This window comes from Drosophila melanogaster, chromosome 3R, assembly GCF_000001215.4.
Source record: "Drosophila melanogaster chromosome 3R".
Classification (NCBI taxonomy): domain Eukaryota; kingdom Metazoa; phylum Arthropoda; class Insecta; order Diptera; family Drosophilidae; genus Drosophila; species Drosophila melanogaster.
In genome coordinates, this window is record NT_033777.3 from 9,566,170 (window position 1) to 9,593,932 (window position 27,763).

Here is a 27,763-nt window from a genome sequence, read left to right on the forward strand (position 1 = left end):
CGTTTGGCTCAAACAAGAATCTGATTTTTCATTGGAGGAGTATCATTGACCATCATGTCCAGCACATATTTCAATGATATCTGGCACCAATCCCAGCATGAATGCGAGCTTCTATCCACGATTGACTATGAGAGGCAGCACCAGGATGTGGAGACGACGGTGGCCACCATGAATGCAGCGGTCGGATCCGTCGCCGCCGATGCGGATGCCAAGGCCTTGCTGCAGTCCAGTCTGTACGAGTTCTATCTGCGCTACATATGTCTGAGCAATCGTTTGGAGGATGTCTATGATAATGTGGGTATACGACTTTCTTAAACAAAAGTGGGATATATATAAGGAGATGATATATCCTTTGACTCTGGTTTACTTCTCATCTTTCATCATAGATGATTCAGCCTCAGAAGCGCCAGTTGGTGCGTAAATTACTAGACGCCTGTCTGGGTCGAGTGGTGGAGCTGAAGCACGATCTCGTAAATATCGACTTGATGGAATTTAGCTACAACGACGAGGTGGTGGAACGCCTGCGCCTGACGCCCATGGAAACGGAGCTGAGGATACCACGCTACTTTCTGCGCGAGCGTCAGCAGGAGCTAGAGTTTCGAAAGAAGACCATGCATGAGATCCTAACGAAGCTGGGTTGGCTTGAGGAGCACGAGCTGGAGGAGACGGTTACCACCGAGATCGAAGCCATTAGGATGCTTCAAATGCACGAGCGAGCGCGACAAGGACGCTTGCGTGCCCACTTCATGAAGGAGATTCGCATCCTAAAGGAGAAGGGCAAGTCGGAGGAGCGCACCGAAAAGGAGCGCAGTGACTCTGGTCTTTTGGCTGCCATGAAGATTCAGAAGATGTGGCGTGGCCACACAGCCCGACGGATAACGCGGCGCCGCAAAATGGAGGAGATGATCCTAATCGGAATGCTGCCACCACCGCCGGCTGTGGTTAAGGAACGAGCCGAGAAGCTGGAGAAGCTGCAACACAACGAGAAGCGCTACCAGGCGCAAGCGTTTTACGGCAAAGAGTTTGAGGAGCGACAGAACGCACTAAAGGAGGAGATTCGGGCCAAGCACGGAGCCAGCATGAAGGAGGACATTGCCGATGAGATTCGGGCTTGGGTAAAGGACTGCTACGACAAGACTGGCAAGCTGCCGGACTTTCCATCCGAGGATCAGGGCGGCTCATTGCATATTTTCAGCAGACCTGGAACTGAGAGCGAGCACAGCCGTTCGTCGGCCCGCTCCTCCAAGGAGTCGCGAAAGACCAAGGATAAGTCCAAGTCACCCGCTCGCAGTGGTGACCTCAACGTCAACGAAAACCAAGACGAGGAAGTTAGCTTCCAGCCGGCACCGTCCGTTTGCCTGCCAGACATCCGTGCGGAGATCGATCTGTGAGTAAAGATATATAATAAATTGATCCAAATTTAATCTTTTTACAACTTCAGGTTTAACGATACCTGGCGTGATAAGGATGAAACCGGTGTGCTGAGCCAAGCGGCCTATGAGGACATGATCTACAGCGACAAGTACCAGGAGGTGGAGCTAGAATTTCGGCGCGCCGTCGACGATGTGATGCGCCAGGAGATCGAGCTGCTCCAAACGGCCGTCGGCAAGAAGGTGAAGAAGAGCAGCAAAAAAACTCGGCGATCCGGCAAGAAGAGCAAAAAGAAGAAGGAGAAGGATCTAACGCCGGATCGCACTACGGAGTCGCTGTACGAGGAGCTGGTCACGAATGGCATAATCCGGAAATACCCGGAGCTAAGGCTAAAGCAATTCCTGGGCGATAAGGCGTTGACTGCCAGGATTGGCACTAATCCCTCACCGGGCGACATTCGCCAGATTCTCACGGAGTACTGCATCCTTCCACTGGGATCTGATGCCATACATAACTGTACTCCACTGATACGTTCCATCCTGTTAGCTGGCCCCAAAGGATCTGGGAAGAAGGCACTGCTCCACGCCATTTGCACGGAGGTGGGTGCCGTGCTCTTTGATCTGACTCCTGCCAATATTGTTGGCAAGTATCCTGGCAAATCGGGACTGATAATGCTAATCCATCTGGTACTGAAAGTGTCGCGACTGCTCCAGCCTGCGGTGATATTCATGGGCGATGCGGAGCGGCCCTTCATGAAGAAAATTCCAAAGACGGATCGCACAGATCCCAAGCGACTGAAGAAGGATCTGCCCAAGTTGATAAAGAACATTGCGCCCGAGGATCGCGTCGTTTTCATTGGCACTTCCAATCTGCCCTGGGAGGCGGATCAAAAGCTATTGCAATCCGTCTACAATCGGTTCATCTATATTCCACGACCGGATTACGGCGCCATGTCACATGCCTGGAAAACATTGTTACAGTGCGTAAATGTGGGGGATTCATTTGCAAAATAATCTACTGATTTGGTTTGCACCCCGACAGCGATTACTCTGGTGGCATTTCCAATCTGGACACCAGCGCCATGGCCAAAATATCAGATGGCTATACCATTGGGTCCATCGATGCGTGCCTCAAGGAGGTGATGACCTGCAAGCGGAAACTCCAGCTGCGCACCCAACCATTGACCAATGCCGAACTGATCAATGTTCTGTGGTAAGTAGATTTGGCTATGAAATTAGTTAGTTGTTAGTTTCCATGCCTTTCAGCTCACGAGATCCCGTCTACCGCGAAGAGGAGGAAGCTTTCGAGTCCTGGTGGTCGAAGACCCCGCTCGGCCGCCGTCGTCAGCGGTTTTTGGAGCTGGAGGAGGAGCGATTACTGGAGGAGCAGGCGCAGGCGGCCAAGCAGGGAAATGGTAACAAGAAAAAGGGTCTTAATTAAAAGGTAATCACTGGACTTCTTATATTTAAGCCTAATTTGTAAGGAAACATCTTTGGATTGCTAATGGTAACCATTCATTCAACGCTATGGCTTGCTTTACAATCTTGCTTTTATTAGCAAACTACAATTTATATGTTCATATATATGAGCTAATATGGAACAGATTACATTTTTGATACCTAATAAAGTCAATATATATTTTCCACTACATTCCAATTGAAAGATCAGCATGCATAAATATTTATGATTCAGTTAAAGACTGGCAATATCCTATTTCAACGAGTAGGTAAAATCCTTGTTGCCGCACTTTAGGTGCACCTCATTGACCGCCAGGCAGAGTTTGTCCTGATCATCAAGGAGCTCTTTTAACTCCGTGAGCTTTTCGTTAAGCAGTGTCTCCTGGTCGCCAACGCACCAAAGAAGGCTGACGTGGAACGAGGCCGGATCATAGAACTGTTGCAGCCGGTAGTCGAGCATCACTTGGTCGATGGGCTGCAGAATGGCAGTCATCTTCTCCACAAATGCAGCGTCCAGGGGCGCAGCAATGAAGGTCCTGGTTCGCTCCTCATTCGTGTAGATCCGCAGCCCCTGCAAAGTGGCGGCGAATCTAAAAGAGGATTGGTCATCAGGATGGGAGATACTAGATTTAACTTGGTTAAACATCTCACCCCGCAGAGCTGTTGAGGGCGCTTTGCAAGGATCGGGAGAATTCATCGATCTGATGGTACTGCAGCACCACTGTTCGACTCAGGCTCAGATGGAGCGACTCGTTCGGCTGCAGTTCCAAGTGTGGCTCCAGACGAGCAATGGCCTCCGTTTGGAACTCCTCCAGCTGGTCAACACATGCTGTTGCCGGCACATAGACGTAAGTGGCCCAGTTTCCCCGTTCATGCTTGAAACTACGCATGCGGCCGCCATGTTCCGCGGGATCATCCACCACATCCTCGACGAACTCCTCGGGCTTGGGCTTCTTGGGGCCCAGCAGGGTGGCTGCTTTGGGTAGGGCCGGTCTTTGGCGGTTATAATGTAGAAATCTACGGGTATTCCAGTAAAGGACGTTACCTTTTCAAGGTGATCAACGCGGGAGTTTGAATGTTTTCGGTGCAGTCCTCATCCTCGGAGGCGGAGGAGCTGCTGCCACCATAGTCCACCAGGGCCATATTATTATTTATTTATGTATTTTTATTTGATTGCAGTAAACAAGAAATGACCAACAGCACAATGTTCGGCGGTTTTTATTTACATTTATCGATTAAATTGAAAGTGATGTGTATTTAGCTTGGTTTTAAATTTATGTTGATAAACTATTTTGTTTTAAGCAATTAAATTGCAATTAATAACATTAAAAAAAAGTTATAAAATTCACTTTTAATTATTTAAATAGTACTTATTTTTTTAACATTTTTTTACTGTAAAATTTCCACTTTAAATGTATTGACCGTTAAAGCCTTAAAACTTGTTTTTATTTAGACTAAATCCATTGAAATGCACAAATTGGACTACTACAAACTGGCTTCAATAGCCGGGCATTGCTCGCCATTTTTCTCCAGCCTCGACTGCTCCCACTGGTAGTTGTAGTACCTACCCAATTGGAAGAGCTGCGTCAGACTCACGAAGAGATTAACCGCGAACAAGCTGTAGTTCTTGGGAATGATCACCAGAGAGTAGCGCGTCCAGATGAGGTTCGTTGCCCCAAGAGCCAGACATCCGTTAGGCGAAATCTTGTCCGCAGGACGCGTCAAATCACTGAGACCCGCGATAACGAGGCTCTGTGGTGGAATATAAACGGAATGGTTGCGGAGATTAGGGAGATCTGGCCGATAGTGCAGGGTAAGTCCCCCCATTGACTGCAAATCTGAATAGCATGTTGGCAAAGCTCCCCCCAGTCAAAACAGTAAAAGTATTATGAAATATTCCATGAGCCCCACAAACCGCACAATCATTCAGTTATCAGAATCTCGCGCGTGGAGAGGAAAATGGTATATAAGTACATATATACATATTTATCGCGGGCTTGAACAGGTTTGCCGAGAACTAAACAAATAATAATAAAACACAATATTCGCCCACAGGTTTGTTTATCAGTACGGTGATAATGGGAATTGGCTAAGGACGCAGGGTTCATGGTTATGCAAGTAGTGCAAAAACTTACCCACTTAACGATTGGAGCCCAAAAGAATATGGTCTTGGGTCCTGAAGGAAAGATATGTTAGTTCCTCTCTGTGCTTAAAATGCTTCTATTTATGATCACCTGCTGGGTGCATCCACAAGGGTCGCATCTTGGGGGGCACATACTTGTCGCAGGCCTTGATAAGTCCATTATATGCCCTGGAGTGAAGACCCTTTCCGGCGGAAGCTGCAGCCGTGGGCGCAGGTGTTGTTGGAGGAGTGGCAGACATTCCGGAACGCTACTGTTTTTCCTATATTTTCCAACGTCCAACCAATAGCAGATGCACAGAGTAACTGCTGGTCAGGTTTGCGAATTGAGAGGAATTCTATATGGCCTACCTGTAATCAAGTATTTGTTGAGTATGGGCTGATTGATTGGAAGCGCTGGAATAACAATCGCCTGGGACTGCGATAAACCAGTTGGGAAGTAGTGCTCCTGAACAAACTGAGGCACAACAGCTCCAACCAGGCGTCCATCTACAACTGAGCTTTCCGAAAAGTCCGGGGTCCATGCACATATGTTTATGTTTCTCTAGTATTATTAGCTTAGCGCTCCTGTTATCACCAGCACTATCAGCCACTGGAATACGACGACGCCAGCCCCTTTTTTTGCACTTTGCTTTTGCCGCAAAACTAATATAAGCTCTTAGTTATATTCTCCTTTTATTGGTTTTTAATTAATTTGTGTTGACTAATTGTGTAAAACTCAACACAGTTATCGAACAGCGAATGTGCAAATAGATTCATCACACATGGCGTATGAGTTATCTTCTTGATAATCCGGTTTTATTGCAATCTAAGGATTTCTACTCTTTTGCAATTATTGTAATAACAGCTCATTTCATTTAAATCAGTCAAACATAATTGTATTAAATCAAAGAATAAGATATTGATTACCTTTGCCTTTTGGATATGTTTTCCTAATTTGGCATACTTAAAATAATACTTTTAAGAAAATATCTTTTAGCCAGTTTGGTTCATTTATATTACTGAATATAACCCATTGTTGGGCCACCATGTTGGGCCACATCCACTTTAATAAAACGAACAACTACGTTTATCTAGTGACTAAAGTCTTAAAATGTATTGATTTATCATTCTCGTTTCGATTTAACTATACGCAAAGCCTCCACAGTTACAACTTAAGTAATACGAATCACGTCGATAAGGCGGTGAACCATAAATAATAATGGTTAACAGGTTGTAAAACGCAGTTTCGCGATCTGCTAGTACAGCTTCCTCTTAATCCTTTCGTTTACGTTGCGCGTTGTGGGATTTGTATGTACATAAAAGTTCGATTAAAGTCTATATAAAGGGGACAGCACCGGTATTCGATTCGATATGTATCTAATTTTGCACCGCCGGCTGCTGCTGCTCCTGCTTCAGCTTCTCCTGACTCTGGTGGTAGTGGTAGGCCCGTGCCAGCTGCACCACCTGCGTGATGCCCACGAAGAGATTCACGGCGAACAGGCTGTAGTTCTTGGGTATGATCACCAGCGAGTAACGCGACCAGATGATGCCCGTGGCAGCCAGGGCGGCGCATCCAGACACGGAGATGGTGTCGGCCGGTCGGGCCAAGTCACTCAGGCCGGCGGCAACGAGACCCTGGCAAAGGAGATAAAGGATTCGATTGCTTATTTAATTTTTGTTTTAACTAAAGGACGCGATATGCTTAGGCATCTTCAGTTTCTATGTTTTAGTGCCGCTATGGGAGATCTCAACTGGCTGTTCTTTGTTTTATTTATTTGTGGCTTGATATATGTATGTACATAAGTATGAGGCATCTATATGCCTACTATCGAAACAAACAAACTAACTAAATAAATCAAAAGTTTTTGATTTTTTTGGGAAACTTTTTTTCATAGGGTTCCACAACAGAAGGCAATCCGCTCACGAACACAACCGTATGCGGTTGTTATCAAGCGCAGGTTGCTCGAAATAATCAAATAATTTCATTTAATGGCACCTGCGCTCAGATTTGTCTACCGTCGTTTCGGATTTATGGTGAACTATAGTATGTGTGCGATAATGAAAATCAGCGAAGGTCGTGCGTTGTCCGAGTTATGTAATCCCATCCGTCTGGCTTTCTGTCTACTTACCCATTTGAAGACGGGTGCCCAAAAGAATATCGTCTTGGGACCTGGAATCAAACCGAACCTAAAGATGTGCTCTTTATGTAGCATAGTGGTCTATGTGAGGCTTACCAGCTGGATGCATCCACAGTGGCCGCAGCTTGGCGGGCACAAATTTGTCGGCGGCGCCAATCATCCCGTTGTACAGCTTGGAGTGGATGCCCTTTCCGGCGGAAGGGACGGCCGATGGTGGCGGCGGGGGAACGGGCGGCGGTGGCTGAACGGCTGTGGACGACATTTTGTTGTTGTTGCTATTTGTGCGAAAAAATTCCACGGGTTGCAGTGATGATAATTTATGCGTCCAAACTCGTTGGCTGGCAATCACAAAATAAAATCTACTATGAAACGCTAAACAACAAAAGCCAAAAAGCTTCGTGAGAGAGCGAAAAAGACAAAGAGAGCAAAAGAGAGAGCTAGCACCCACACAGCCGCAAACTCGAACAGCTGAGCGCGCTATTTTCTAACGTGTTTAATTTGACACGTTAAGGAAATACCTATACAATTGTACCTACAACTCGTACTTGACTTTCTAAAAAGTGCAAAAATCATGCATTCATCTTTAGGAACAGGTTTTTGCACGATCACAGGTTCATTAGCTATCGCACAACATCCTTGACCTTGAGGAGAGTGTGCCAATTTCCGCAATTTCCGCAGCAAAATGTTGACGGAAGCAAATGTGTCTGAATCGAATGCATCGCTACCAATACAAGTGCAGCATCTCTATAAATAGCAGGCAAATGCAAGTTTTTTAGGAGTCACGCGACAACAGTGATGCGCCATTTTTCACTAATACAAAAAAATTAATATCTAAATCTTATATTTATTAAATCTCACAGGAAATGACGTATTAAAACACATACAATTACACAATTATAAAAATAATTTTAGCACCGCAACAGCTGGGGTACTACAGCTAGACAATCTGCCATCTCAAATTCTAGTGTTGGTAAACGTTGTCCCGCCTGCATATATAAGTCAAAGTATACTATTTTCGAAAAATTAGGTAAATTTCAGTAAAAGATTTGTACTGCACGAGCTGGAACCACTTTCATAAAGTTAACTTTCATCACAGAATTCGGAATGTCCTATAAATAATTATAGAAGCCCATGTAGATGATGGGTAAGTTACACGTAAATATTCTGAGTAGTTCCAAAAACAACCGCCAGGCGAAACTTTCTTTATATGAAAGAACGAATATGTAAAAGTAAAATGAAGAGCTATTTATTCCCACACTCCTCAAGATTTAAAAGTAAAACATACATCACATCACTCAACTAAATCTAACTGATTTAAAGTATCCTATACTGTATACAGAACACTAGCGAAACTGATGCTTTGCAGATAAGTCATTAATACAATTTGATCCCTCAATTGAGGGAAACGCCCAGTCCCTTCTGTTGCAATCCGAATTCGATTTTCGATCTGATTGTTTACAAATATTTACTCGATCTGTTGCCATGTGAAAGCCGATTTTTCAGCTGCCCTGCCAGGTAGACGGGCAATTGCGCATTAATGGGAAACGTGCTCAAGTGACGCACTAGCTGAAATAAACGCTAATTATTAACAGCTCGGCCGACGGACAACTCGAATGCCTGGTCTTGAAACGCGACACACTTGTTCTTATAAAATTCCGCTTAACTTATCTGCCTGGAAACAAAATGATGAGTTGCCTTTTGCTTTTATCGTTTTCATGTTAGAAATGTATACATATGTAATTTCAATTACAAATCAGAAGCGTAAATATTTAAATAATTTCATATAAATCAAATAGGTCTACATTCTTTTTGAAATCTGTTTCTCATTCCTGTGTTTATATTTTGGATGATCTATAGCAGAGTCGCTTCAATCGGAGAAGTCCTTGCATTGCACATTCACACACCCAAGAGTGTGTGTATGTCTGAATTTTGTAATTTTGTTAACACAGAATTGAGAGAAGCTAAAACGGCTGCAGCGGATTATCCGTTGTGTATCCTCCAGAGTTCCTATTCTCGTCCCTAAAACGAACCCGGCTGTCTAATTGCTGCTGTGTGGTGGACAAAATATAATGCTATTATTATGTGAATTGGTTGACGGCTCGTCGGGCTTGTTCATACACAAGCGATTGTGTACGAATAAACGCCAAATTATGTGGTGTTGCACGTGTTTGGTTTTCACTTCACTGCTACTGCGCGGCTGCTTTCTGATTAAATCGTTAAAAGTTAAATGAGTTCATCGTTAGCCTATCGGCGTGTGGATCGAAATTGTATTGTGCGCCGTCGGAGGTCGGTGCCATGTTAGTCTGTTCGCCCTGTAAAGGATGCATCAAAAACGTTTTAGAATAATAACAAACGGTTGACTTAAACTGTTAGCTCACCTCATCAGTGAAGTATTGATCGATGATCTCATAAGCTAGTTTGTAGATTTCAACGTTTTCGTGGCTCTGCAGACGCTCGATCTTGGCCAGGCCCTCGCATTCCTCAATGCAGTTGGCCACCGCCTCAACATGAGAATCGGCCACTTTTAACATATTGTTCAGACCATCCAAAACAACCTTTAAAAAAAAGGGGAATGTGTTACTCAAAACAAATATGTGAAGAGACGCAAATTATACTTACATTTATAACTTGCGTATCCTGGCATGAAAGGAGGTCACAGAATGGCGGAATGACGCCCTCCTTGATCAAGGTGAAGACCTGTTCGCGGTTGCCGCTAATGGTCAGATTGCTGATGGCCCAGGCAGCCTCCTTCTGTGTCTGGAACTCGCCCTTGCTTAGGTTCTCGATAATTTTGGGCAGGAGACCCACGTTAATAACGGCCTGCACCTGCGATTGATTTCCAGCGGTTATATTGGAAAGGAACCAAACCGCCTCCTTTCGGATCTTCTCCTTGGGATGCGAGAGCAGGCCCGGGAAGTAGGAGAGCGCGTCGTAGTTGAGCACAACCTGTGTCTGCTCATCCGATCCAGTCACAATATTGCCAACAGCCCGCAGTGCGGCTGTCTGTACCTTGACCTCGCTGTTGCCCAGCAGTGGTATCAGCTTGGGTACAACTCCACTTTCAATGACCATCTGGATCTGATCGTTGCCACCGTCAGTCAAATAGCTGATGGCCCAGACCGTGTCCACCAGGATGTTCGTGTCGGTGTGATGAATGAGCACATTGAGTGCGGGCAGGATCTCATGAATGGTGGCTGTCGGGGGAGCCGGATCCTTGTTGCGGCACAAATTCACAATAACCCATGTTACATTGCGCAAGAATGTGATGGGGATGTCTGGCTTGATGAACGACAAAAGTGGCTGCACGACTCCGTGCTTAATGACAAAATCGCGGAGCAAAGGACCATCGCCTATGATGTTGCCCAGGGCCCACACGGCTTGTTCGCAAACATTGGGAGCGGGCGAGTTGAGAAGTTGAAGGAAGAGCGGCACGGCACCGGCGGCAACAACCTATACAGGATTATATTGCATTAAAACAAAGAAAGTGCTGAGAGGGAAAGCTGAACGTACCTCGTTGGTCTGAGCCGATGTGCCAGAGGCAATGTTGGTCAGGGCCCAGGCGGCCTCGAACTGGAGCATTGTGTGATTGTGTTGTTTGAGGCACTCCACCAGGATGGGCAGAATGTCGCTTTGGATCAGATCGTTGATGGGTGGATTCTTGTCCGACGACAGCAGCTTGCGGGCAGCCTGAACAGCGGCCAGTTGCTGTTCCGGCTTGGTGGCGTCTGCGGCTGCCTTTGCCAGCTTCTTCAGGTCAATGGACGAGGACAACTGCTCCTCCTCATCTGTGTTCGAGTCCAAATTGGGCACATTGCGACGCTTGAGAATGGTCTCTTCGCGCTTGTTCTTCCTCAGCTCAACGGTGACTTCATTTCTCCGACGTCGCATTTCCTGCAAATTAATTAATATTATAATGTTTCCCATTTCAGCGGTAACTTCTAACTACTCACATCCTGGTCTTTCCCTTTGTTTTTGAAGTTTTGTAAACGATTTTGCTCCATAGACGTCATTTTGTCTGATTTCCTTGTATAAGGGTTTGCTTTTTCGATTGGCTGTTAAAAAGTGAGTTTTTAAAAACTATTGAATGCGATGTTGGCGACGTACGCCTCCTAGCGTATTCGATGAACAATTAATAATTTGTTTCAATTGCACACCAGCCAATGGGAAAAATTATTCGCACCCACACCAGCGCACATCCACGAAAAAATAACGTAGAATCGACCAACACAGTTGCAGCATAACACGATGGCGCAGGCATTGAAAAAAGGAAATGGCGAAAAAATACATGAAAATTAGCAATGCAACGGGCGAAAAAAGTGTTTCTCTTGGTCCTCGGTAGAGGATACTTACGTTTTTAGCAAGTAAATCGGGTTTCTCCCACGACACATACACTTTCTACGTCTTTTAAAAGTGATAAAATTCTTTCCTTTTTATTAAAATTGCAATCAGTGACAACGACGTGAGTGAAGTTGGCTGCGGTTGGCAATTCGGGACTGCCCACTTATAGGCAGGGTCGATTGAAGCACCAATCGTCAGATCTGAATTTATGTCGACTTATTTTTTAAATTTAGAAATTTTAAGTTTACTCAGTTGGAGTTGTAAGCTTATGAACCAGTTGAACATTATTTAGGAAATATTTCATTTGTCTTAAAAAGCATTATAGCAATTCTTATTATTTAGGTTTTTTCAAGCAGGCGCTTGTCGTGACGGTACTATTACACAACTCTAGCAAAGTATCGATATCTTTGAGCCCTGCGAACTGTAGATACCATTACGAGTGTCATCGCTATTATTGAAACTTCTGTCCAAGCAAGACGTGCAGAAAAACGCTTAATCGCGAACAGCGACAAATTCGCTGATCTGTTGCGGTAATCTATTAGCATGCATAGACACTAGGACGATCCGCGCCCAGCGAGAGAGCAATGACGGAGAACACAGAGAAAGGGGCGAGCGTAGAAACGCCTCAAGTGGCGGGGTCTCAGACAAATCCTCCGGTTCAGGAGCCACTTGCACTGACCAAGATTCCGCCAATTAAGGTAAAGAGCGAACGACCGGACGCAGAGGTGGAGGCCAAACTCCGGGCCATGAATGCCAAGATCAAGGCGGAGATGGTGACTTTGATGCGGAGGAGCAACAGCAATGAACTGGGCAACAATGACGAGTCGGGGGAGAGCGAGAGCTCCGCGTCGGCGGACGACAAGAAGAACATTAAGCCTGTAAAGTCCTCGAACGAGATCCTTGCCGAGCTGTTCGGCGTATTCAATGCCGCTCCACCAGAGGAACTTCTAGACGACAATCTGTTCAAGAAAAAGAAAAAGGTGAAAAAGGAGAAGAAGGATAAGAAGGCCAAGAAAAAGAAGACGACCAAGTCAGATGGCGAATGCAGCGACTCGGAGGCGGAAGGCAAGCACAAGCATAAACGTAAGAAGCACAAACATAAAGACATCAGAGTCAAAGACAAGGAGAAGGATCGGGACCGGGACAAATCTAAGGAGAAAGATCGGGACCGCGTTACGGACAAATCAAAGGAGAAGGATCGGGACAGGGACAGGGATAGGGACAAATCCAAAGATAAGTTTACGGCAGCACAAGCTCCCTCCGAGAAGGAGAAAGAAAAGTCTGAGAGCCGGAAGCGCAGCGCTGTGGAGCCTTCCAGTCATTCCGAAAAGCGCGAACGACATGAAAGGGAGAAGCATCGCGACTGGGAACGAGAAAGGGAACGGGAAAAGGAGCATGAAAGGGAACGCGTCCGCTCCAACAATAGCTTTTACAACGGGCAACGTGAAGCGGATCGCTTGAAAGGATCTGAATCAGCGAGCACAAAGTCACGGCAGGAACAAGATCTCTCCGATATCTCGCTCTCCGATGAGGAGTCGTACCTCCGGGAGAAGGCTTCCAACGGCCGTAGACGGGCGCACAACAGCTTTTATGATGAAAAGGAGGAATTGTCGGTTTCACCCAAGCGTAACGTGCGCGAATCCAACACCAGGAGAAACCGAAAGTCAAGATCTCGCTCGCGTGACCTCGGCATAGACAAAAAGCGCTTGCTCGAGATTGCGCGACGAAATGCCATTAACATGTTCAAACAGGGAACTATGCCCGGTGTGGCTAACATGACTGCAGAGGTCAAGGACAAGGTTCTCGTCAAGATGCGCTACGGAGGTCGCACTATTCAAGATCTTACCGACTTCTGCAAAAAAATCTCCAACGGCGACGGCCTGTCAGATCTGAGTTCAGAAGAGGAGTCCGATGTGGACAAGAATGGTAATGCGAAGGTCTTCCATCATCCCTTTCAGCTGAAGGAGCGCGAGCCAATTGTGATGCATATACGAAACTCAACGGCGCTGGTTCCAGCACCACCTCGACTGGACGAGCAAACAAAGGCCATAACCATGCAGTTCCCGGTGTCGTCGGGTCAGACCCATCGCAACAATGAGGTGTGGGTGCCGGTGGATCCTAAGGACTCGCTAGTGCCGTTGCCCTCCCTACCGCCAGCAAAACAGGCCACCAATATGTTTAAGGAAACGCCGAAGAACGTGTTCGCGAAGTCGATACCCTTGCAGGAGCAGCAGGAACCCGCCTTTAAGCCACTGGGAGGAGCAGTCGTAGTCCCGCCCTTAGCCGCCACTCAATTACCCACTGTTCCTCAATCCGTCCCGCCAACCGTTCCCAAAGAGTTTGCCCCTCCGGCTGTTCCCTTCGTTCCCGAGGTGCCCATCCCGTCAACGTCACCCGTAACACCGATGCAAAGTGCTTCCATTTTTCCCGATGTTACGCCGCCTTCCATGGACGTGTCCAGCATAATCACCCAGCGTCTTAGTGCCATTCGACGCCTGCAGGTGAGCTCTAGAACCATTTGTCATTTTAACGGTTGGCTTCATAATTTTGTTTATCTTAGGAGAATCCGGCCGACTCTGAGGCCCTAAAAATGATGTACACTGCGCAACGCAACATGTCATCGTGGGCCAACTCAAAGCATCTGCCCGGTCAGTTCACGGGAAGCACGGGTGCCCAAGTGATGAAGGCACATGAGCTGAACAGCGGTCCGCAGCTGTGGGTGCGCAAAGACCAAATGACCTCCACCAAACCGGTGACTGGGGGCATGGGCATGGCGCTCCTGCAAAAGATGGGCTGGAAACCGGGCGAGGGACTGGGCAGATGTAAAACTGGATCATTGCAACCACTTTTGCTGGACGTCAAATTGGACAAGCGTGGCCTGGTGTCGCGCGATGACTTAAGGCCACCGCAAATGCGTGCGCCGGCTGCCCAGCGAAGAAATAAAAACATGGCGGGACCAATTGGAGCTGGCCCCTGTCCAGCAGTTCAGGGTGCGGGACCTGGACCGTTGGCGTCCACGCCGCTGGTCACCCAGGATAAGCATCCCGTGTGTGTGCTCAACGAACTGACCTCGAAGAACAAGTGGATGCCGCCGCAGTATAAGCTACGTCAGGATATCGGGCCCGCTCACAACCGTTCCTTTCTCTTTTCGGTCGAGATTAACGGACAGACCTTTACGCCGGATCGAGGAAGCAACAACAAGAAGGAGGCGAAACTCAATGCGGCCGCCTTATGTCTGCGATCTTTAGGCATTCTTCCGCCCAGCTAGTGATCGAACGTTGAATAGGCTAATTTCTAGATAGTGAATATAATAGAATCCCCACACTGTACATAAAATTAGCCCTATATTTAAGTTGTAAAATCTTGTTCGTCTCCTTTGGAGCGATGACAAATATAGTGCTAACATCAAAAATGATTGTTAGTTTGACTAAAATTACTGATATTTGATGTACCCCTAACGTTATCATTTCTATTATTTATACACTACTTACTTTAATGCTGTCCTTAATATCAGTTATAAATTACCTGTTTACTTCTAGTTCCTTTTAGAAATGCAAGTTTCGTATTTGAAGTGTATTTCCTTCCCTTATTAAATTGAATATTTTAATTTAATTTTTGACACACACATTTTTCCAAGTGTAATGCCCGTTATTTGGGAGAGGAGCTTTAACGCGCGAGCTTTGCTCACTCGCCAAACGGGGCTTTTGCGCAAGTACACAAACAAAGTCAGCTGTTCCATCCGAGTGGGTTAAACAAGAGTGGGCCGTGTGGACAGAGACTGGCAGTGGTTGTGGTGGTGGGAGTGGAAGTGGAAGTGGGAGCATCGGCGCTGCAAGTTCCAAAAGATTGCTCCTCGACGAAGGTCAGTTCACGCGGAAGCTCGAACTTCGTCGGATGGCGAGCACGGACCATTGGATTGGCTAGCAGGCGCAGCAGAAGGGGCAACAAGGAGCGGAGCAGAGGTCGTCACCCGGATACAGACAAAACTTTTCCGAGTGCCCCAGTCCTCGTCGCCCAATTCCCCAACAGCAGCAGCTGCAGCATCATCATCACTCAGCATCCAAAAATGCCTCAAAAACGTGCACAATAATATTTGTTGTGAAAATATCCAATGCTAGCGTGTAAATGCTTTTGAGCCACTGCGTCTTGGCATTCGGTGGATGTGGCTGCGGATTTGGATGTGGTTATCGTATCGACGCACGCAATCACAGCCCGCGTAGCTCGTAAAGTTGCATAATTACCGCACATGAATGGCTGGCGAGTCGAATTTGGGCGTTGCAGTTGCAGTTGCATTGGCCACATATCGCCATCGTTGTCATCGCCATTGATGCACTGCCGCATTTTCGCTGGCCACTTTGTTTGCGGCCAACGTCATGGAAACGTGCCGCACCTGTGCGATTTCCATGTTCGTGTGCGATTTCGAAAATGGCAGCAATAACAGCCACTTCCTGGACCTCCATCATCCCAACTGCTGGCCCAGCGAAATGGCCCAGATTCGCCTCCAGTTCGCCAACTGGAATCTAAAGGTGAGTGAAGTGATTCGGGCTTAATGGGATGATTTCAGTTCGGAAAAACTACATATCCTAGTATTTATTGTCTCAAAAGATTCCCAATCTTTAAATTAATGTAACTTACCTTCCCAATTTCTATCTCTTTGCCCAGCTAGTTGCTTGGTATTTCTCTCACTGTAACAATTGCATCTTTTCGCAAGTGAAAGTTGTGTGTTAGCCATGTTTTCACAATCGAGCCACTTGGGGCTTAATTATGCATAGTATGGTTATTTTCCTGCCAACCACAAAGCTTTGGGGAAATTGTCAATCTAAAGTTTTCCGGAATCATCAATTTTTTAAAAACACTGTTCCTAGTACATGAATAACTTTCAATATTTATTTTCCATATTGACATTCAAAGACACATGCCTAGGATATAGTATAATATATCTTGACCATCGCTCGATCGATTTCATAGGCAATCCAATGAGTTTCCAGTAGATAATCACCTTCAGGAAAGGGTAGAATATTCGTAACTCTGTGGTTAACAAAGTCTATTGGAATCTTATCCACAATAAGATCGTGCTATAGTATAAAATACTATAAAATTAATTTTAATAATACACAAGAATATACTCACATTAAAGGGGCAGGAATGGTTAAGATTTGAGTAGGAATTAAAGAATTCGTAAAAGTATTTTGCTATTGGTTTCGAATCAGTGTTTTTTAAAAATCTACACGCATCCAATGTTATGTTGAACATGAAGGGTCTGTAGCCGTTAAATCGCTTGTATAGTATACCAGTGAACTAGAAATAATTATAGATAATTGTAAATGTGTGTAATTTGTTTAATTTGCACATACCTTGACCTTTGTAACTGGCGTTTTGAATAGGTTCACTTTTAGCGTTAAGTACTTATAGCTCCGATTTGCAGACCTTATGTAACAATATTCAAAATCATCGAAACTTTTGTCGAACGATGTGCACTGGAGGTTGGTGAACTCAAATTTCGAGGAGGCCTGTACGAAAAATCGATTAGTTTAATACAGTTGATGCAAATTCGAAGTAGCAACCCATTTAGCCATGAGAAGAATTACTAAAATGACTACTATGTGGCAGCGCGTATTCTTCAACATCGTGCAATAAATGTCACAGCATAAACTAAACTGTATTCGTTTAAAAAAATATATCGCTAAATAAGCATGCCCAAGAATTAAATCAAATTGTTTCATAATAATACTGCAATTATACTAGGTAGTTTGGCAACGCATAGCGATTCGATTAATGGGTTGGTTTCTATAATAAGACAGTCAATTTGTTCCATGATTTAAATATGCAGCTGACTAAAACCAGGGAATTCATTTCAGATATCTCCCAACGATGGACTGCCCCAGAAGATCTGCAGCGACTGCTTCACCAAGTTCTGCTCGATCAACGCATTCCGCTTGGCCTGCCAGGAGGCACAGCTGAAGCTGTCCCACATCTACGACAAGATCGATGCCAGCAGCCTGGAAGATGATGAGATTGGACAGGAGGACTTGGAGCCAGCGGAAGAGCATCAGGAAACGGAAACTACCAAACCAACAACGACGGTTTCAGCCGAAACACAACCAAACAACACTGCCAGTGATCCCATAGAGATTTTCGTGGATGCCGTAGACATCGACGAGGCGGAGGAGGAGGAGGAGGAGGAGGAGCAGCAGCAGCAGTATGATGAGGAGGTGGAGGAACCAATCACGGATGAGTCTGCTCCCCCACAACTGACCATTAGCTATGCCTGCAAGTTCTGTCTGCGCCCGCAGGAGAACTACCAGCTGCAGCAACTCTTGTTGGAGCACATCAACGCTAGCCACGATCCGGAGCAACCGTACAATTGTCCGGAGTGCGAGGCACGCTTTCAGGACGCCGCATCGCGCACAGTTCACCTGAAAAGCAGCCACGTGGAGAAGCAACATGCCTGCGGCGTGTGCGGCAAGAAGTACGGCGACAGGCACAATCTGCGCCACCACGTTGAGAAGTACCATTCGGAGACGGACTTTGAGTGCGCGCTATGCGAGAAGCGCTTCTACACCCGCAAGAGCCTCAACTATCACATGAAGTGGCACAATCCGGATCGCCAGTTCAAGTGTCGCCACAGCGGATGCGAGCGACTCTTCATCAGCCAGCGGCATCTCATGTGCCACGAGGCCACCCACTCGGGCACCAGTTCCAGGAAGAGCGAACACTGCGGCTTCTGCGGCAAGAGTAAGAATCACCAATTCAGCAAAAACTTGCGCTCTAAACTCAATGAGATTAATATTGCGCATACGCCATGTTGATCACTGTTAATTATACTATCCCTCCTATACAATCTATTAGTAAACATTATTAAGTTTAGATACACTTTTATCTACGCAGCATTCATCCATCTGAAGACCCTTCGCTGGCACATTTACCGGCAGCATGGCGGGGAGAAGCCCTACAAGTGTGCCAATTGCACGGAGGGTAAGTCAAGTTGGATCCTCTAATCCGGGGACACCTACATAGGATCTTCGGTACTTGGTATTGGAAGATTCGTCGATTTGAACAACTCACAAACATATGAGCATTAACCATCATATATCAATCTGTTGCATCATATATCAACATTCTCACATCCAACGAGCGCTTTAAGAACATAGAAACTGGGCCAAGATCGGCTGCTTCTGCCGCCTTATATAGTGTGTTAGTCAAGCCAAAAGCAACGGTAAAGATAATGGCTAACCCAGCTCTATTTTGTACACCTTTTTAGCCATCGCATGCGATTAACGAACGGCAAACGTTTTGTACTTTGATATCCACTTAGCCACCTAGCTAGCGTTTTAACCAATTAAACCAATCGAACCCAATCAACCAAATGCATAACCAACTCCATACACAGTAAGAATCCCTGGAGAGCAGCATGCCAGCAATCACATAGTTAATCGTCCTGAATCTAAGGAATTTCATCCATTACGTTACCACAGTTTTATTTTTCTTCACCAACTTTACTTCCTACCTTCAGGACGATACATTTTTCCGAGTTTTCTACTTCATGACACCCTCTACGACTAGCCATCCGTTATCTATGTGCCAATGGATGCTAAACCCATTTTTGTCCAATCCCAACAGTCTTTGCATCCTATGCGGAGAAAAGGATTCACATGCTGGAGCGGCACAGGGAGAACCTGACTGCCATCGAGCGGAGTGAGTGCATGCTGTGCCGCCAGCCCTTCTCCAGCGAACCGGATTTGATCCACCACATGTCCGCGGAGCACTTGCAGCGTCCTGGCGCTCCCATCATAGCGAACAACAAACGGGTGCTGCAACAGAAGCGGGAACGCCAGTACTCCGGACTCTTTCAGTGCGGCAGCTGCAGCCAGAGGTTCAACATGAAGTCCGCTCTGGAGCGGCACGCTGCCGTGCATTCCGAGAAGGATCGACCGCACGCCTGCCCGCACTGTTCCAAGCGGTTCAAGCGCGCCCAGGACATGAAGTGGCACATCAAGACCCACGAGAAGGAGAAGCCCAATGTGTGCGATGTTTGCGGCAAGGCATTCGCCCTCAAGTATGTGCTCACCCAGCATCGCTTGAGTCACGAGGGTAAGGATGTCCACATGTACATATGTATTATTAGAAACATGTAATACATCAATCTTTTACAGTCTTGGAGAAGAACTTCAAGTGCAACGTTTGCGGTCGAGCCTATCTGTTTGAGAAGTCATTGCGGCTGCATCAGCGAACTCACACGGGCAAAACCTACTACAAATGCGATCTCTGTCAGGAAAGATTTGTCACGCACATTAAGCTCAAGAGTATGTATGCGAAATCACTCAATGATGCCCTTCCATATAGATGAACATCACTTCCAGCTCACATGCAAAAGGCACACGCCGCCTCTCAGCCGCACTCGGCGGACCAGCCTCTGGACGATCTGATCAACATTGTGATTTCCTAACCAAGTGGAACAGCAAACAGCATAGATTTCTGTTGTAGCCAAGCACAGTGCAGAAACTGCAATGCATTGGAGCGTAGCTCCCGAAACTCAAGCTTACATAGACCATATACATACATGTACCCTCCATCCAATTACACTTACTAGACCATATGCACACACGCAGCGATCTCTGGAACGTGAAAGTGCTTAGAGCTTTATTTAGTGGATATTCCGTAGGGCATAAACCATATAGCTATATCTCTGTCCATTTCTTCGATCGGTCCCTAAGGCACTCCAGCCGCATATCTCTTTCTAACTCTGAGCCATATTAATCTCACAGAACGCCTTTAAACACTACCAGCACATACATACATATATCCATTTGACCACTTAGCGATAAGAAATAAGCAATGAGAACATACAAGATGTTATACGAGCAATCTAAGCTTCGCGGCGAACTTTTAATGCTCAAGAAATGCATTTATTTCCAGATGAAACCGATAAGTATTTACAATAATTACCGAAAATGTATAAGAATATTTAAAATATCAATATACTATGGATTTTATTATGTGTAGTTGCAGATATATTTACCAAATTCATGTTCCGAATAAACATTCATGTGACCAAAGTTTGAATTGCCGTTACTTTTTTAGTTGGGCGGCAGAAATCGATTGGTTTAGACAGCTTTTTGCAATGATTGCAGAACTAGCTTTAAAATAGCGTCAAAAAGCTAGTTCTACTTTAATGACTTGTGTAGTGCGATCTAAATAATTTACTTCATTTATTATGAAATTTCTTTTGATCAGTTGTAGCTAGACAACAGCCAAAAGCTGCCAGCACTGCCGTCGCCCACATCCGATAGTTGCGACTCGTGACTGCGTGAAGAACCAGTGACTTGTATCACCTGCGGCCAAAATTCGCCCATCCCTAGAGAACGTGAACACGTCAGTTTTTAGTTTATAATATTTATAAGCGAAAAGTTCAGTGCACAGCGGTCGCGATTCCGAACTAGAAGTGGCTGCAATGCCCATGGGGAGTACCATCTAAACTCCATAACACACAGACAGTCAAAACAATCAGCTGACCAAGTCAGAAATTACCGAATAATCATCGCAGACGGCGCCGCAAGTTTACCAAAAACGGACGCAAAATCCATAACAGCGAGCTGAAAATAAAGCCGCCAGTGAAAGTTGATGTGCAGGAGGGGAAGCGGTGCGACCGTAGAGATTAGAAGCTGCCACGCCAAGCAGATTCGACGTGCGTGTCGATTGGGAATCAACTCCAAATCACGCCCACACTGGTTTTTTGCGGGGGCATCTAAGTACACGTAGCCATCGTCATGGCCTTGCCATTGAGTGACCTGCTCATGATCGGCGGCGGCGAGAAGAAATTGGCTGCCTGCCTGGTGCTGCTCCTGCTGGAGCTCTTCCTGGAAGGTACGTACTTCAAATCCTTATCTTCGAAGGCATCTGAAATACACGTCATTGTTTCTCGCTCAGGCGCCGAGTCGACGGCCAGTCCAGCGGATATTGAGAACCATCTGGAGCTGGGCAAGGAGTTCCTCGCCCGCGGACAGCTGTCGGATGCACTGACGCACTACCATGCAGCTGTTGGTAAATATAACTGGCTTGTACACACGAAAGAATCGGAATATCTATGACAATACATTTATATTCTTTAATTCACGTGAATTTACATAACATCGCGTTCAAAAGTGTCCATTGGCAACGAATCTAAATATTTTATAAAGATTTTAATTATTTTTGATTAACAAATCATAGAATCGTATGGTTTAAAACATAACCATGTTTTGCAAATGCCAAGGTCAATAAACAAACTTGTATCTTTTGTCTTGAATTTGATGATAACATTAATTTGGTAAACTTTTGTTTAGGACTACATTCATTTGTGCTAGGATATTTTTTAGCCTTTCTATGCCCTCGTCATTGATTTAACCATTATCATTTTCACAGAGGGCGATGCCAACAACTATCTGACGCTTTTCAAGCGCGGCACCGTCTATTTGGCGCTGGGCAAGACGCGCTTTGCCGTCCAGGATTTCAGCAGGGTGCTGGAACTGAAGCCAGACTTTATGGCCGCCCGAATCCAGCGGGGTGTTGTGCACATGAAGAGCGGAGAGTACGAGCAAGCGATCCAGGACTTTGATCAAGTCCTTCAAGAGGAACCCAACAACGGCTTGGTGCTGGAGCACTATTCCCGCTTGGCACCCGCCCAGGAGCAGTGGGTCCTTGTACAGCAGCTGATCCAATACAGTGATCACCAAAACGCCATCCCCATGATCACACAGTTGCTAGAGATCTCGCCGTGGGCTGTGCCCTTCCGGCAGGCTCGCTCTGATGCCTACATTGCAATCAATGATCCACTGTTAGCCATTGCTGACTTGCGACAGGTGAACCGACTCACCCAGGACAGCACTGAGGGTCACTACAAGATTGCACAGCTGCTGTACACAATTGGCCACGCCACAAATGCCTTAAAAGAGATCCGCGAGTGCCTGAAGTTCGACCCGGAACACAAGCTCTGCTTCCCCTTCTACAAGAAACTACGAAAGGTGGAAAAGCAGCTGGTTAACGCAGAGCAAGCGCGTGAGGAGAAGCATTTTGCCGAGTGCATAGCCGCCGGAGAGGCAGTCCTGCGTAACGAGCCGGAGGAGACGATGATCCGGTATGAGGGACACAAGGTGCTCTGCACTTGCTACACGGGCGACGAGCAGTTTGGCAAGGCTTTGCAACAGTGCAAGGAGGCACTGGATATTATGAAGGATGCTCAGGTCTACTGTGATCGTGCTGACGCATTGCTGGGCACCGAAATGTACGACGATGCCATACACTCCTTCCAAGCAGCTCTCGACCTGGAAGAGAGCAACACCCGCGCTAAAGAAGGCATCCAGAGGGCAAAGAAGCTGCAGAAGCAGTCAGAGCGCAGGGATTACTATAAGATATTAGGCGTTAAGCGTAGCGCCAGCAAACAGGAGATTGTGAAGGCCTACAGGAAGGCGGCGCAAAAGTGGCATCCGGACAACTTCCGCGACGAGGAAAAGAAGGTGGCCGAGAAAAAGTTTATTGACATTGCCGCAGCCAAGGAGGTTCTCACGGATCCCGAGAAGCGTCGTCAATTCGACAACGGCGAGGATCCATTAGATCCTGAGAGCAATCAGCGTGGCGGCTTCCATGGCGAACATCCGTTTGGACACTTCCAACACGGGTCGCCGTTCCAGTTCAAGTTCCACTTCAATTAGTCAGCCAGCAGCCATTTGCTTTGTGATGTCCTAGCCGCGATCCCCGATATCCTTTAACGATTTTACACTGTTTTGTTCATTTAAATGGCGTGTAAATAGTAGCATAAAGCATAAATAAACCCATGGTCCGTTGTCAGAGAGTACCACAAACAAACACAAATCGCAACAAAACACACTGAGCACTTACATTTAATTAGTTTATTTAATACAATACAATAATTATAATGTAGTACATTTTTCTAATTATGTATAAAAAGAAACAATATGCGAGAACAAGCAATTAAAGACTTGGCAAATTGAGTTGAATATTTGTTAGTTTTGAACATGTTTGGAATTGAAGTAGTAGTCTTAAGGTGCAAAGTCGTCATAAATATTCCTTCGCTGTAGTCTGTGGTTGAAATGCGTGGAGTAACCAAAACCAAATGTATTCCGCGATATGAACGCTTCTCAGGCGTTGGGTGTCAATACCACGTACACCATGGTGGCCAGCATCACTGACACTACCAATATTAAGTAGAATTTGAGATTATATTTTTGATCCAATGACACCGCCAGTGCACGGAACTGCGCCATAGGCGAAACCTGATCGTGGTGTCTTACCAGAGGTTTTCTAGCCAGCGGCGAGAAGCGATTCTTTTGGAAATGGCTATTGATGGGTACTTCCTCGACTTCGGACTCGCTCTCCGTCTCCATGGGTTCGCCTGCGTCATTCGGCTGATCGTAGAATTCATTTAGTTGTGGATATAGAGTGTTTACTGCGGTGGTCGGCTGGAGCAGGCGACCACGGGCCAGATTGGATCCACTAACTGGAACACTCTGTCGCTGGCGAATGGGTGCTGGAGCTGGTGCTGGGCCACCAAAAGGCCTAGCGGATCCGCTGAAAGTGTTTCTTGGCGAAATGGGTGAAAGTTTTGGATTGTACGTAGATGACTCCTCGTAGCTGGTTGAGTTTAAGTTGGTTTGAGTCAGCAGGGGACGCGAAAAACCCAAATCTGTGGGTCTGTATGTCGAAGGTTCGATGCGTGGCTCGTATGTGGGAAGTGCGTGAAGAGTGGCGGCTGGCACATGGGGTCTTTCGTAGGTGTAGCTGCGTGGTATATCCTCCTGTTCGTACAGCGGCTGGTCAACTTCGCGTGTGTAAGATGTGGTCAAAACTCCGGATTTGGCTAGAGAAACATAACGTCTAGGCTGCTGGTCCTTGGAGTAATTAGGCACCGGAGAGTCCACCATGTAGGAGTCGTCGTCCTCCGACTGGGAGCTCATATCCGACACCGTGGTAGTAGTCTGCACAGATCTTCCCGAGATCGAGGTGTTGTCTAGTCCATAGGCGATTGTGCGACGACTTTGTTCGCTGATCTTGTTGTTGTTGCTGCTAGTGCGTCCTGCACTCTTGCCGGGCGTACGACGCACTGGCTCCGATGTGGGCGTCGTTACCTGGCTGCCGTGTACGGTCTCACGCCTCGGAATCGCTTTCTTACTTGCAGATTTGCTTTTGTTCAGCGGAACCCCGGTGATTTTGGCCTTTAGTCGGCGAATTATGACGCTGCGGGTGCTGTCCGTCACGGGAACACCGGGCAGGCCGTGCTCCAGGCACTTGGCCAGCAGCTCCTTGTTGCCCAACGTGTCCAGGTAAGAAAGGTCCGACATTATTTTCCGCCGTGGTGAAACTCAAAACACACAAAAATAGCAATGTCGTCACAATGTTGTCTATTAGTGATGGAACGGCAGCGATAGAATGTTCAATCTAAGTGCACGCCTATCGATTGCTGCTAAAGTAATGTTGTTTGACAAACTATAGCTAGATTTCATATGCTGGATGAGCTGTGCACGAAAGTAAAAACAATTTTTTAACATCAGACAGAAGAACAAACTACTTGAAGAAAAACTTAACTCGATATTTTATGTGCAATCGCCTCATGTGCAGTGTTATAAAATGCCTACAACTAAACATTTACAGCAGTGCTGCCAGACCTGGTTGGATACGCTTGCTATGGTTTATTTCAACTAACGCCCGACGGTCACACAGTTAGTTTTATGAAAATCGAACGCGCAACAGGTGTTCAATCGCAAACAAGACGCTCGAATTAAACGAATCGCCGCGCGGAAAGCGCTCGCCAAGCCAAAGAAAATCCCCAAGTCGCAGTGCGGAAAACTGAGGAGATATAGCATCGTAACATAAACAGTGGATTGTGGAAAAACAATCGTGAATCATTTGCACCTGTTTGGCGGCCAATATTTCTTCACCTTTTTGCTTTTCTGCGCCTGCGTGTGTGCCTCACTTCGCTTATTACACTTTTGTTTACCTCAATCGCGGGTGTTATTAAAGTTTTTGGCATCGATTTCGAGTAGCAAAGCAAGTGGCTGGAAACATTCGACAATTTGCTGGCTGCAATTGCAGCATATTTTCCATTTAGCCAAGCAAGAGCAAGGGAAACAAAAACAGCAACAACAGCAGCAGTAGAAGCAGCAGCATAAACATAAACCAAAAAACCGGTTAAAGCGGACAAGAGCGAGAAAGGCGCCCCAAAAAAGAGCAAGCGGGACAAAAACAAACACATAAAACGTGAAAAACAACAACGAATCAAAGTAGATATAAATACTAAACGAAAAAAAAAATATCCTCGTATTTGGGTTTTTGTTTTTTTGTTAAGCGCAAACAGAAAATAAGTGCGTTTGTTCTTTGTTTAAACGTGTTGACATCGTGTTTTCCCTGTAAAATTCCTTATCGGCCGATCGAATCGAAAGTGAACGAGTAATTGCCTTTCTGGTATTTGGTTTATTACATTTCGATATTGCTATTGCCCAAACTCAAACTCTGCGCGTGGCCTCCTTCTTATCGGCAGTCCAGTTCACCAGTCTACTCCACCAGAAGAACTACCTGTTGCCGCAACAATTAACACCAGGTGAGCAATAAAACCAACCCTTTTTACACTTCTGCAGCTTAGAATGCCCAATAGGACCGACCACCGGGTATTCTTTAAATATTGTTTACGTTGCACTTATAACGAATTCCAAGGAATGTACTCACAAAGAGCATTTGAACAATTGTATTCATGAAGATATATTTACTCATAATTAAGAATTCATCTAAAAAGAAGCATCGGGGGTTGCAAGGAAGAAATGGGGTTTCAAACTAAATGTTAATATCAGTGATTTAGGCACATACATATTTGGTGCTATTTTTGGAGTGGCTTGTACATGTGAATTTGCTGATTTCAAGTAGCTCCAAATGTTATTTATTGTTACCAATATAATTTGTGTTGGGCATTTCATTCTATTCAGTCGGTCATTGCCTATATTTGGTATTGCTTGATAGCCAAGTCACGTGAGAGGCCTTCCATCGATAAACCAAATCACAATTGTTAACAAAAGATTAGCCCCATGCCCATGACATTAGGCAACCCAAATTGGGGGAATTGGGGAATTCGCCACCGCAGTTCATTGACACAACCTTTGGCTGCTGTTTTCAGCTGTTTTTGCTGTTGAACCCGCTTAACTTTCACTGCAAACGCGGCTGGCCCAAAAGCGGCATAAATCAGCACGAAAACAACACACGCGACAAGAAAATGTTGTAAATGCCAAAATTGAAATGCAGTCGCAGGTTAATAAAATCAAATTTGTTGCCCGCTTTTGTTTTCTCGTTTTCATCGCTCGTTTTCCATTGCCATTTCCATTTCCATCTCCATTTCCATTTTGATTTAATTTAATTTTACTTATGTAATCCCTGGTTAATTTCCAAGCATCATTAAGCCGCGAAGAAAGAGTCTCTTTTGCGCCAGCAAACTGAAGCACACGAGCGAATGATTATGAGATAATCAGTAAATTGCACAAGACCAAATGAAGTCATGAGAGTTGAGTGGATTGTCGAGTGGGATTCAACTCGAATTGAATCGAATCGAATTGCATCGTATCGATGGAGCTCCAATTTGACACTAAATTGGAATGAGATAACAGATTCGAAAATGATTTATCTCTATCAATATGGCATAAAACGGCTTGGCGTGCAGCTCAACTTGGTTTTAGCCATTTTCATTTCTTAGGAAGCCGTAGTTGTTTGAAAATTTCCCAATACCCCATTCAATTCCATTTGCAATCCCGAAACCATATGACTCATAGCCAAATGCATTTATTCAATCCAATCTTGCATCTACTTATTGCCAGAGCTAGACATGAAAAACAAAACCAAAAACTAAAAACAAAAATTCCTCAATCATGAAGAAAACAAAATGCCAAATATTCCCACCAAAAAAGTTGATATATGCAGAAAATACAAAACAAGCGCCCAACAACAACAACAAAAACTTTTATGAACAGCAAAACTATGCGCATAAAAAAGTTATATAAAAAACACGTTCAGACGCCAAGCCGCTCGGTACGAGCGAGATGGCGCTAGCAAGTGGGTTAGCCGCCTGCATGTGTGCGTATTTTCGTATCTGTGTGAGCCACGCTTCAATTGCAAATGCGCCCAGCAAGCGAACAAAGTAGAAAAACGTTAAAAAAAGCATTGACGCAGATACGCGCGCTATGTTTGCCGTTGTTGTAATTGTAAATTCTACAGGTTTCTTACTTGGTATTTGTTTGTTTGTTTCTTTGTCCATGTGCCAGTGTGTGTGTGTGTGTGTTTTAGCCGTTGTTGCCTTAATGGCAGCA

General features: G+C 45.7%; 11 protein-coding genes across 23 annotated transcripts in view; 5 read left to right on the plus strand and 6 right to left on the minus strand.

Annotated features, from left to right (window-relative positions):
* The first annotated feature begins 25 nt into the window (after window positions 1-25).
* CG16789 (uncharacterized protein) lies at window positions 26-3,020 on the plus strand. Of its 2 annotated transcripts, NM_001275494.1 has the most exons (6): window positions 26-294; window positions 387-1,387; window positions 1,442-2,350; window positions 2,413-2,583; window positions 2,637-2,785; window positions 2,842-3,020. In NM_001275494.1, exons 1-6 carry the CDS (start codon window positions 55-57, stop codon window positions 2,844-2,846), a joined length of 2,475 nt encoding a protein of 824 aa, NP_001262423.1. In that variant the 5' UTR covers window positions 26-54; the 3' UTR covers window positions 2,847-3,020. The 2 variants fall into 2 exon arrangements, with proteins under 2 accessions (NP_001262423.1, NP_649910.3); NM_141653.5 differs by having other exon boundaries at window positions 2,637-3,020.
* CG16790 (uncharacterized protein) lies at window positions 2,905-4,045 on the minus strand. 2 transcript variants are annotated; one of them, NM_001275495.1, is made up of 3 exons: window positions 3,874-4,045; window positions 3,480-3,801; window positions 2,905-3,418 (listed from the first exon to the last, which is right to left on the minus strand). In NM_001275495.1, the coding sequence occupies exons 1-2, from the start codon at window positions 3,969-3,971 to the stop codon at window positions 3,741-3,743; spliced, it is 159 nt and encodes a 52-aa protein (NP_001262424.1). In that variant the 5' UTR covers window positions 3,972-4,045; the 3' UTR covers window positions 2,905-3,418; window positions 3,480-3,740. The 2 variants fall into 2 exon arrangements, with proteins under 2 accessions (NP_001262424.1, NP_649911.1); NM_141654.2 differs by having other exon boundaries at window positions 3,480-3,821.
* Window positions 4,046-4,244: 199 nt separating this feature from the next.
* On the minus strand, window positions 4,245-5,454 carry CG9396 (uncharacterized protein). The gene is made up of 4 exons (NM_141655.2): window positions 5,320-5,454; window positions 5,063-5,231; window positions 4,964-5,004; window positions 4,245-4,580 (listed from the first exon to the last, which is right to left on the minus strand). The coding sequence occupies exons 2-4, from the start codon at window positions 5,208-5,210 to the stop codon at window positions 4,314-4,316; spliced, it is 456 nt and encodes a 151-aa protein (NP_649912.1). The 5' UTR covers window positions 5,211-5,231; window positions 5,320-5,454; the 3' UTR covers window positions 4,245-4,313.
* Window positions 5,455-5,741: 287 nt separating this feature from the next.
* On the minus strand, window positions 5,742-8,042 carry CG9399 (uncharacterized protein). 4 transcript variants are annotated; one of them, NM_001275496.1, is made up of 4 exons: window positions 7,973-8,042; window positions 7,185-7,337; window positions 7,080-7,120; window positions 5,742-6,585 (listed from the first exon to the last, which is right to left on the minus strand). In NM_001275496.1, exons 2-4 carry the CDS (start codon window positions 7,246-7,248, stop codon window positions 6,328-6,330), a joined length of 363 nt encoding a protein of 120 aa, NP_001262425.1. In that variant the 5' UTR covers window positions 7,249-7,337; window positions 7,973-8,042; the 3' UTR covers window positions 5,742-6,327. The 4 variants fall into 4 exon arrangements, with proteins under 4 accessions (NP_001262425.1, NP_649913.1, NP_731376.1 ...); NM_169294.2 differs by lacking the exon at window positions 7,973-8,042 and adding an exon at window positions 7,634-7,817 and having other exon boundaries at window positions 6,045-6,585; window positions 7,185-7,426; NM_001170100.2 differs by lacking the exon at window positions 7,973-8,042 and adding an exon at window positions 7,625-7,817 and having other exon boundaries at window positions 6,045-6,585; window positions 7,185-7,426.
* Window positions 8,043-8,314: 272 nt separating this feature from the next.
* Kap-alpha3 (karyopherin alpha3) lies at window positions 8,315-11,564 on the minus strand. 4 transcript variants are annotated; one of them, NM_176437.2, is made up of 6 exons: window positions 11,479-11,564; window positions 11,039-11,140; window positions 10,599-10,979; window positions 9,708-10,538; window positions 9,467-9,643; window positions 8,315-9,400 (listed from the first exon to the last, which is right to left on the minus strand). In NM_176437.2, the coding sequence occupies exons 2-6, from the start codon at window positions 11,096-11,098 to the stop codon at window positions 9,305-9,307; spliced, it is 1,545 nt and encodes a 514-aa protein (NP_788614.1). In that variant the 5' UTR covers window positions 11,099-11,140; window positions 11,479-11,564; the 3' UTR covers window positions 8,315-9,304. The 4 variants fall into 4 exon arrangements, with proteins under 4 accessions (NP_788614.1, NP_731378.1, NP_731377.1 ...); NM_169296.3 differs by having other exon boundaries at window positions 11,039-11,165; window positions 11,439-11,564; NM_169295.3 differs by having other exon boundaries at window positions 8,795-9,400; window positions 11,039-11,197; window positions 11,439-11,564.
* Window positions 11,565-11,872: 308 nt separating this feature from the next.
* Window positions 11,873-15,056, plus strand: Son (Son RNA binding protein). Of its 2 annotated transcripts, none has more exons than NM_141657.4 (2): window positions 11,873-13,927; window positions 13,987-15,056. In NM_141657.4, the coding sequence occupies exons 1-2, from the start codon at window positions 12,011-12,013 to the stop codon at window positions 14,692-14,694; spliced, it is 2,625 nt and encodes an 874-aa protein (NP_649914.1). In that variant the 5' UTR covers window positions 11,873-12,010; the 3' UTR covers window positions 14,695-15,056. The 2 variants fall into 2 exon arrangements, with proteins under 2 accessions (NP_649914.1, NP_001262426.1); NM_001275497.1 differs by having other exon boundaries at window positions 13,987-14,855.
* Window positions 15,057-15,136: 80 nt separating this feature from the next.
* On the plus strand, window positions 15,137-20,479 carry CG8301 (uncharacterized protein). The gene is made up of 6 exons (NM_141658.5): window positions 15,137-15,952; window positions 17,285-18,161; window positions 18,315-18,401; window positions 19,047-19,517; window positions 19,580-19,729; window positions 19,787-20,479. The coding sequence occupies exons 1-6, from the start codon at window positions 15,800-15,802 to the stop codon at window positions 19,870-19,872; spliced, it is 1,824 nt and encodes a 607-aa protein (NP_649915.1). The 5' UTR covers window positions 15,137-15,799; the 3' UTR covers window positions 19,873-20,479.
* CG33654 (uncharacterized protein) lies at window positions 16,346-17,053 on the minus strand (the record flags this gene model as incomplete). The annotated part of the gene is made up of 4 exons (NM_001031994.1): window positions 16,346-16,501; window positions 16,557-16,703; window positions 16,796-16,936; window positions 16,991-17,053. The coding sequence occupies 4 exons, from the start codon at window positions 17,051-17,053 to the stop codon at window positions 16,346-16,348; spliced, it is 507 nt and encodes a 168-aa protein (NP_001027165.1).
* A 293-nt stretch (window positions 20,480-20,772) lies between the features above and the next one.
* P58IPK lies at window positions 20,773-23,412 on the plus strand. The gene is made up of 3 exons (NM_141659.4): window positions 20,773-21,290; window positions 21,354-21,467; window positions 21,828-23,412. The coding sequence occupies exons 1-3, from the start codon at window positions 21,194-21,196 to the stop codon at window positions 23,111-23,113; spliced, it is 1,497 nt and encodes a 498-aa protein (NP_649916.1). The 5' UTR covers window positions 20,773-21,193; the 3' UTR covers window positions 23,114-23,412.
* Window positions 23,299-24,833, minus strand: bocks (bocksbeutel). Of its 2 annotated transcripts, NM_141660.4 has the most exons (2): window positions 23,714-24,833; window positions 23,299-23,613 (listed from the first exon to the last, which is right to left on the minus strand). In NM_141660.4, the coding sequence occupies exons 1-2, from the start codon at window positions 24,758-24,760 to the stop codon at window positions 23,605-23,607; spliced, it is 1,056 nt and encodes a 351-aa protein (NP_649917.1). In that variant the 5' UTR covers window positions 24,761-24,833; the 3' UTR covers window positions 23,299-23,604. The 2 variants fall into 2 exon arrangements, with proteins under 2 accessions (NP_649917.1, NP_001014611.1); NM_001014611.3 differs by having other exon boundaries at window positions 23,299-24,833.
* Window positions 24,834-25,139: 306 nt separating this feature from the next.
* Window positions 25,140-27,763, plus strand: part of CG8312 (uncharacterized protein) — a 33,765-nt gene continuing 31,141 nt past the window's right edge. For 2 of the 3 annotated variants that reach the window (NM_001275498.1, NM_001275499.1), the window contains exon 1: window positions 25,760-26,016. The gene's annotated coding sequence lies outside the window, so the exon portion shown is untranslated. Of the gene's footprint in view, window positions 26,017-27,763 lie in introns of all 3 variants that reach the window. The other variant, NM_141661.2, reaches the window with a different exon arrangement.

Bases quoted from the DNA above. Each gene is read 5' to 3' on its own strand.
- Kap-alpha3 (NM_176437.2), bottom strand. From the start codon at position 11,098: ATGACGTCTATGGAGCAAAATCGTTTACAAAACTTCAAAAACAAAGGG. The intron at 9,644-9,707 runs GTAAGTATAATT...TTTTTTTTAAAG, and splicing joins AGGATACGCAAGTTATAAAT to GTTGTTTTGGATGGTCTGAA. The intron at 9,401-9,466 runs GTGAGCTAACAG...CATCCTTTACAG, and splicing joins ATCAATACTTCACTGATGAG to GGCGAACAGACTAACATGGC.
- CG9399 (NM_141656.2), bottom strand. From the start codon at position 7,350: ATGTCGTCCACAGCCGTTCAGCCACCGCCGCCCGTTCCCCCGCCGCCA. The intron at 7,121-7,184 runs GTAAGCCTCACA...GTTTGATTCCAG, and splicing joins ACTGTGGATGCATCCAGCTG to GTCCCAAGACGATATTCTTT. The intron at 6,586-7,079 runs GTAAGTAGACAG...CTCCTTTGCCAG, and splicing joins GGGCACCCGTCTTCAAATGG to GGTCTCGTTGCCGCCGGCCT.
- P58IPK (NM_141659.4), top strand. From the start codon at position 21,194: ATGGCCTTGCCATTGAGTGACCTGCTCATGATCGGCGGCGGCGAGAAG. The intron at 21,291-21,353 runs GTACGTACTTCA...TTTCTCGCTCAG, and splicing joins GCTGGAGCTCTTCCTGGAAG to GCGCCGAGTCGACGGCCAGT. The intron at 21,468-21,827 runs GTAAATATAACT...TCATTTTCACAG, and splicing joins GCACTACCATGCAGCTGTTG to AGGGCGATGCCAACAACTAT.
- Son (NM_141657.4), top strand. From the start codon at position 12,011: ATGACGGAGAACACAGAGAAAGGGGCGAGCGTAGAAACGCCTCAAGTG. The intron at 13,928-13,986 runs GTGAGCTCTAGA...TGTTTATCTTAG, and splicing joins GTGCCATTCGACGCCTGCAG to GAGAATCCGGCCGACTCTGA.
- CG16790 (NM_141654.2), bottom strand. From the start codon at position 3,971: ATGGCCCTGGTGGACTATGGTGGCAGCAGCTCCTCCGCCTCCGAGGAT. The intron at 3,822-3,873 runs GTAACGTCCTTT...TAACCGCCAAAG, and splicing joins GCGTTGATCACCTTGAAAAG to ACCGGCCCTACCCAAAGCAG. The intron at 3,419-3,479 runs GTGAGATGTTTA...ATCCTCTTTTAG, and splicing joins GCCCTCAACAGCTCTGCGGG to ATTCGCCGCCACTTTGCAGG.
- bocks (NM_001014611.3), bottom strand. From the start codon at position 24,760: ATGTCGGACCTTTCTTACCTGGACACGTTGGGCAACAAGGAGCTGCTG.
- CG16789 (NM_141653.5), top strand. From the start codon at position 55: ATGTCCAGCACATATTTCAATGATATCTGGCACCAATCCCAGCATGAA. The intron at 2,351-2,412 runs GTGCGTAAATGT...GCACCCCGACAG, and splicing joins GCCTGGAAAACATTGTTACA to CGATTACTCTGGTGGCATTT. The intron at 2,584-2,636 runs GTAAGTAGATTT...CATGCCTTTCAG, and splicing joins GAACTGATCAATGTTCTGTG to CTCACGAGATCCCGTCTACC.
- CG9396 (NM_141655.2), bottom strand. From the start codon at position 5,210: ATGTCTGCCACTCCTCCAACAACACCTGCGCCCACGGCTGCAGCTTCC. The intron at 5,005-5,062 runs GTGATCATAAAT...TCTTTCCTTCAG, and splicing joins CTTGTGGATGCACCCAGCAG to GACCCAAGACCATATTCTTT. The intron at 4,581-4,963 runs GTAAGTTTTTGC...ATTCCACCACAG, and splicing joins GGGCTCCAATCGTTAAGTGG to AGCCTCGTTATCGCGGGTCT.
- CG8301 (NM_141658.5), top strand. From the start codon at position 15,800: ATGGAAACGTGCCGCACCTGTGCGATTTCCATGTTCGTGTGCGATTTC. The intron at 18,162-18,314 runs GTAAGAATCACC...TTATCTACGCAG, and splicing joins CTGCGGCTTCTGCGGCAAGA to CATTCATCCATCTGAAGACC. The intron at 19,730-19,786 runs GTATGTATGCGA...CATCACTTCCAG, and splicing joins CACGCACATTAAGCTCAAGA to CTCACATGCAAAAGGCACAC.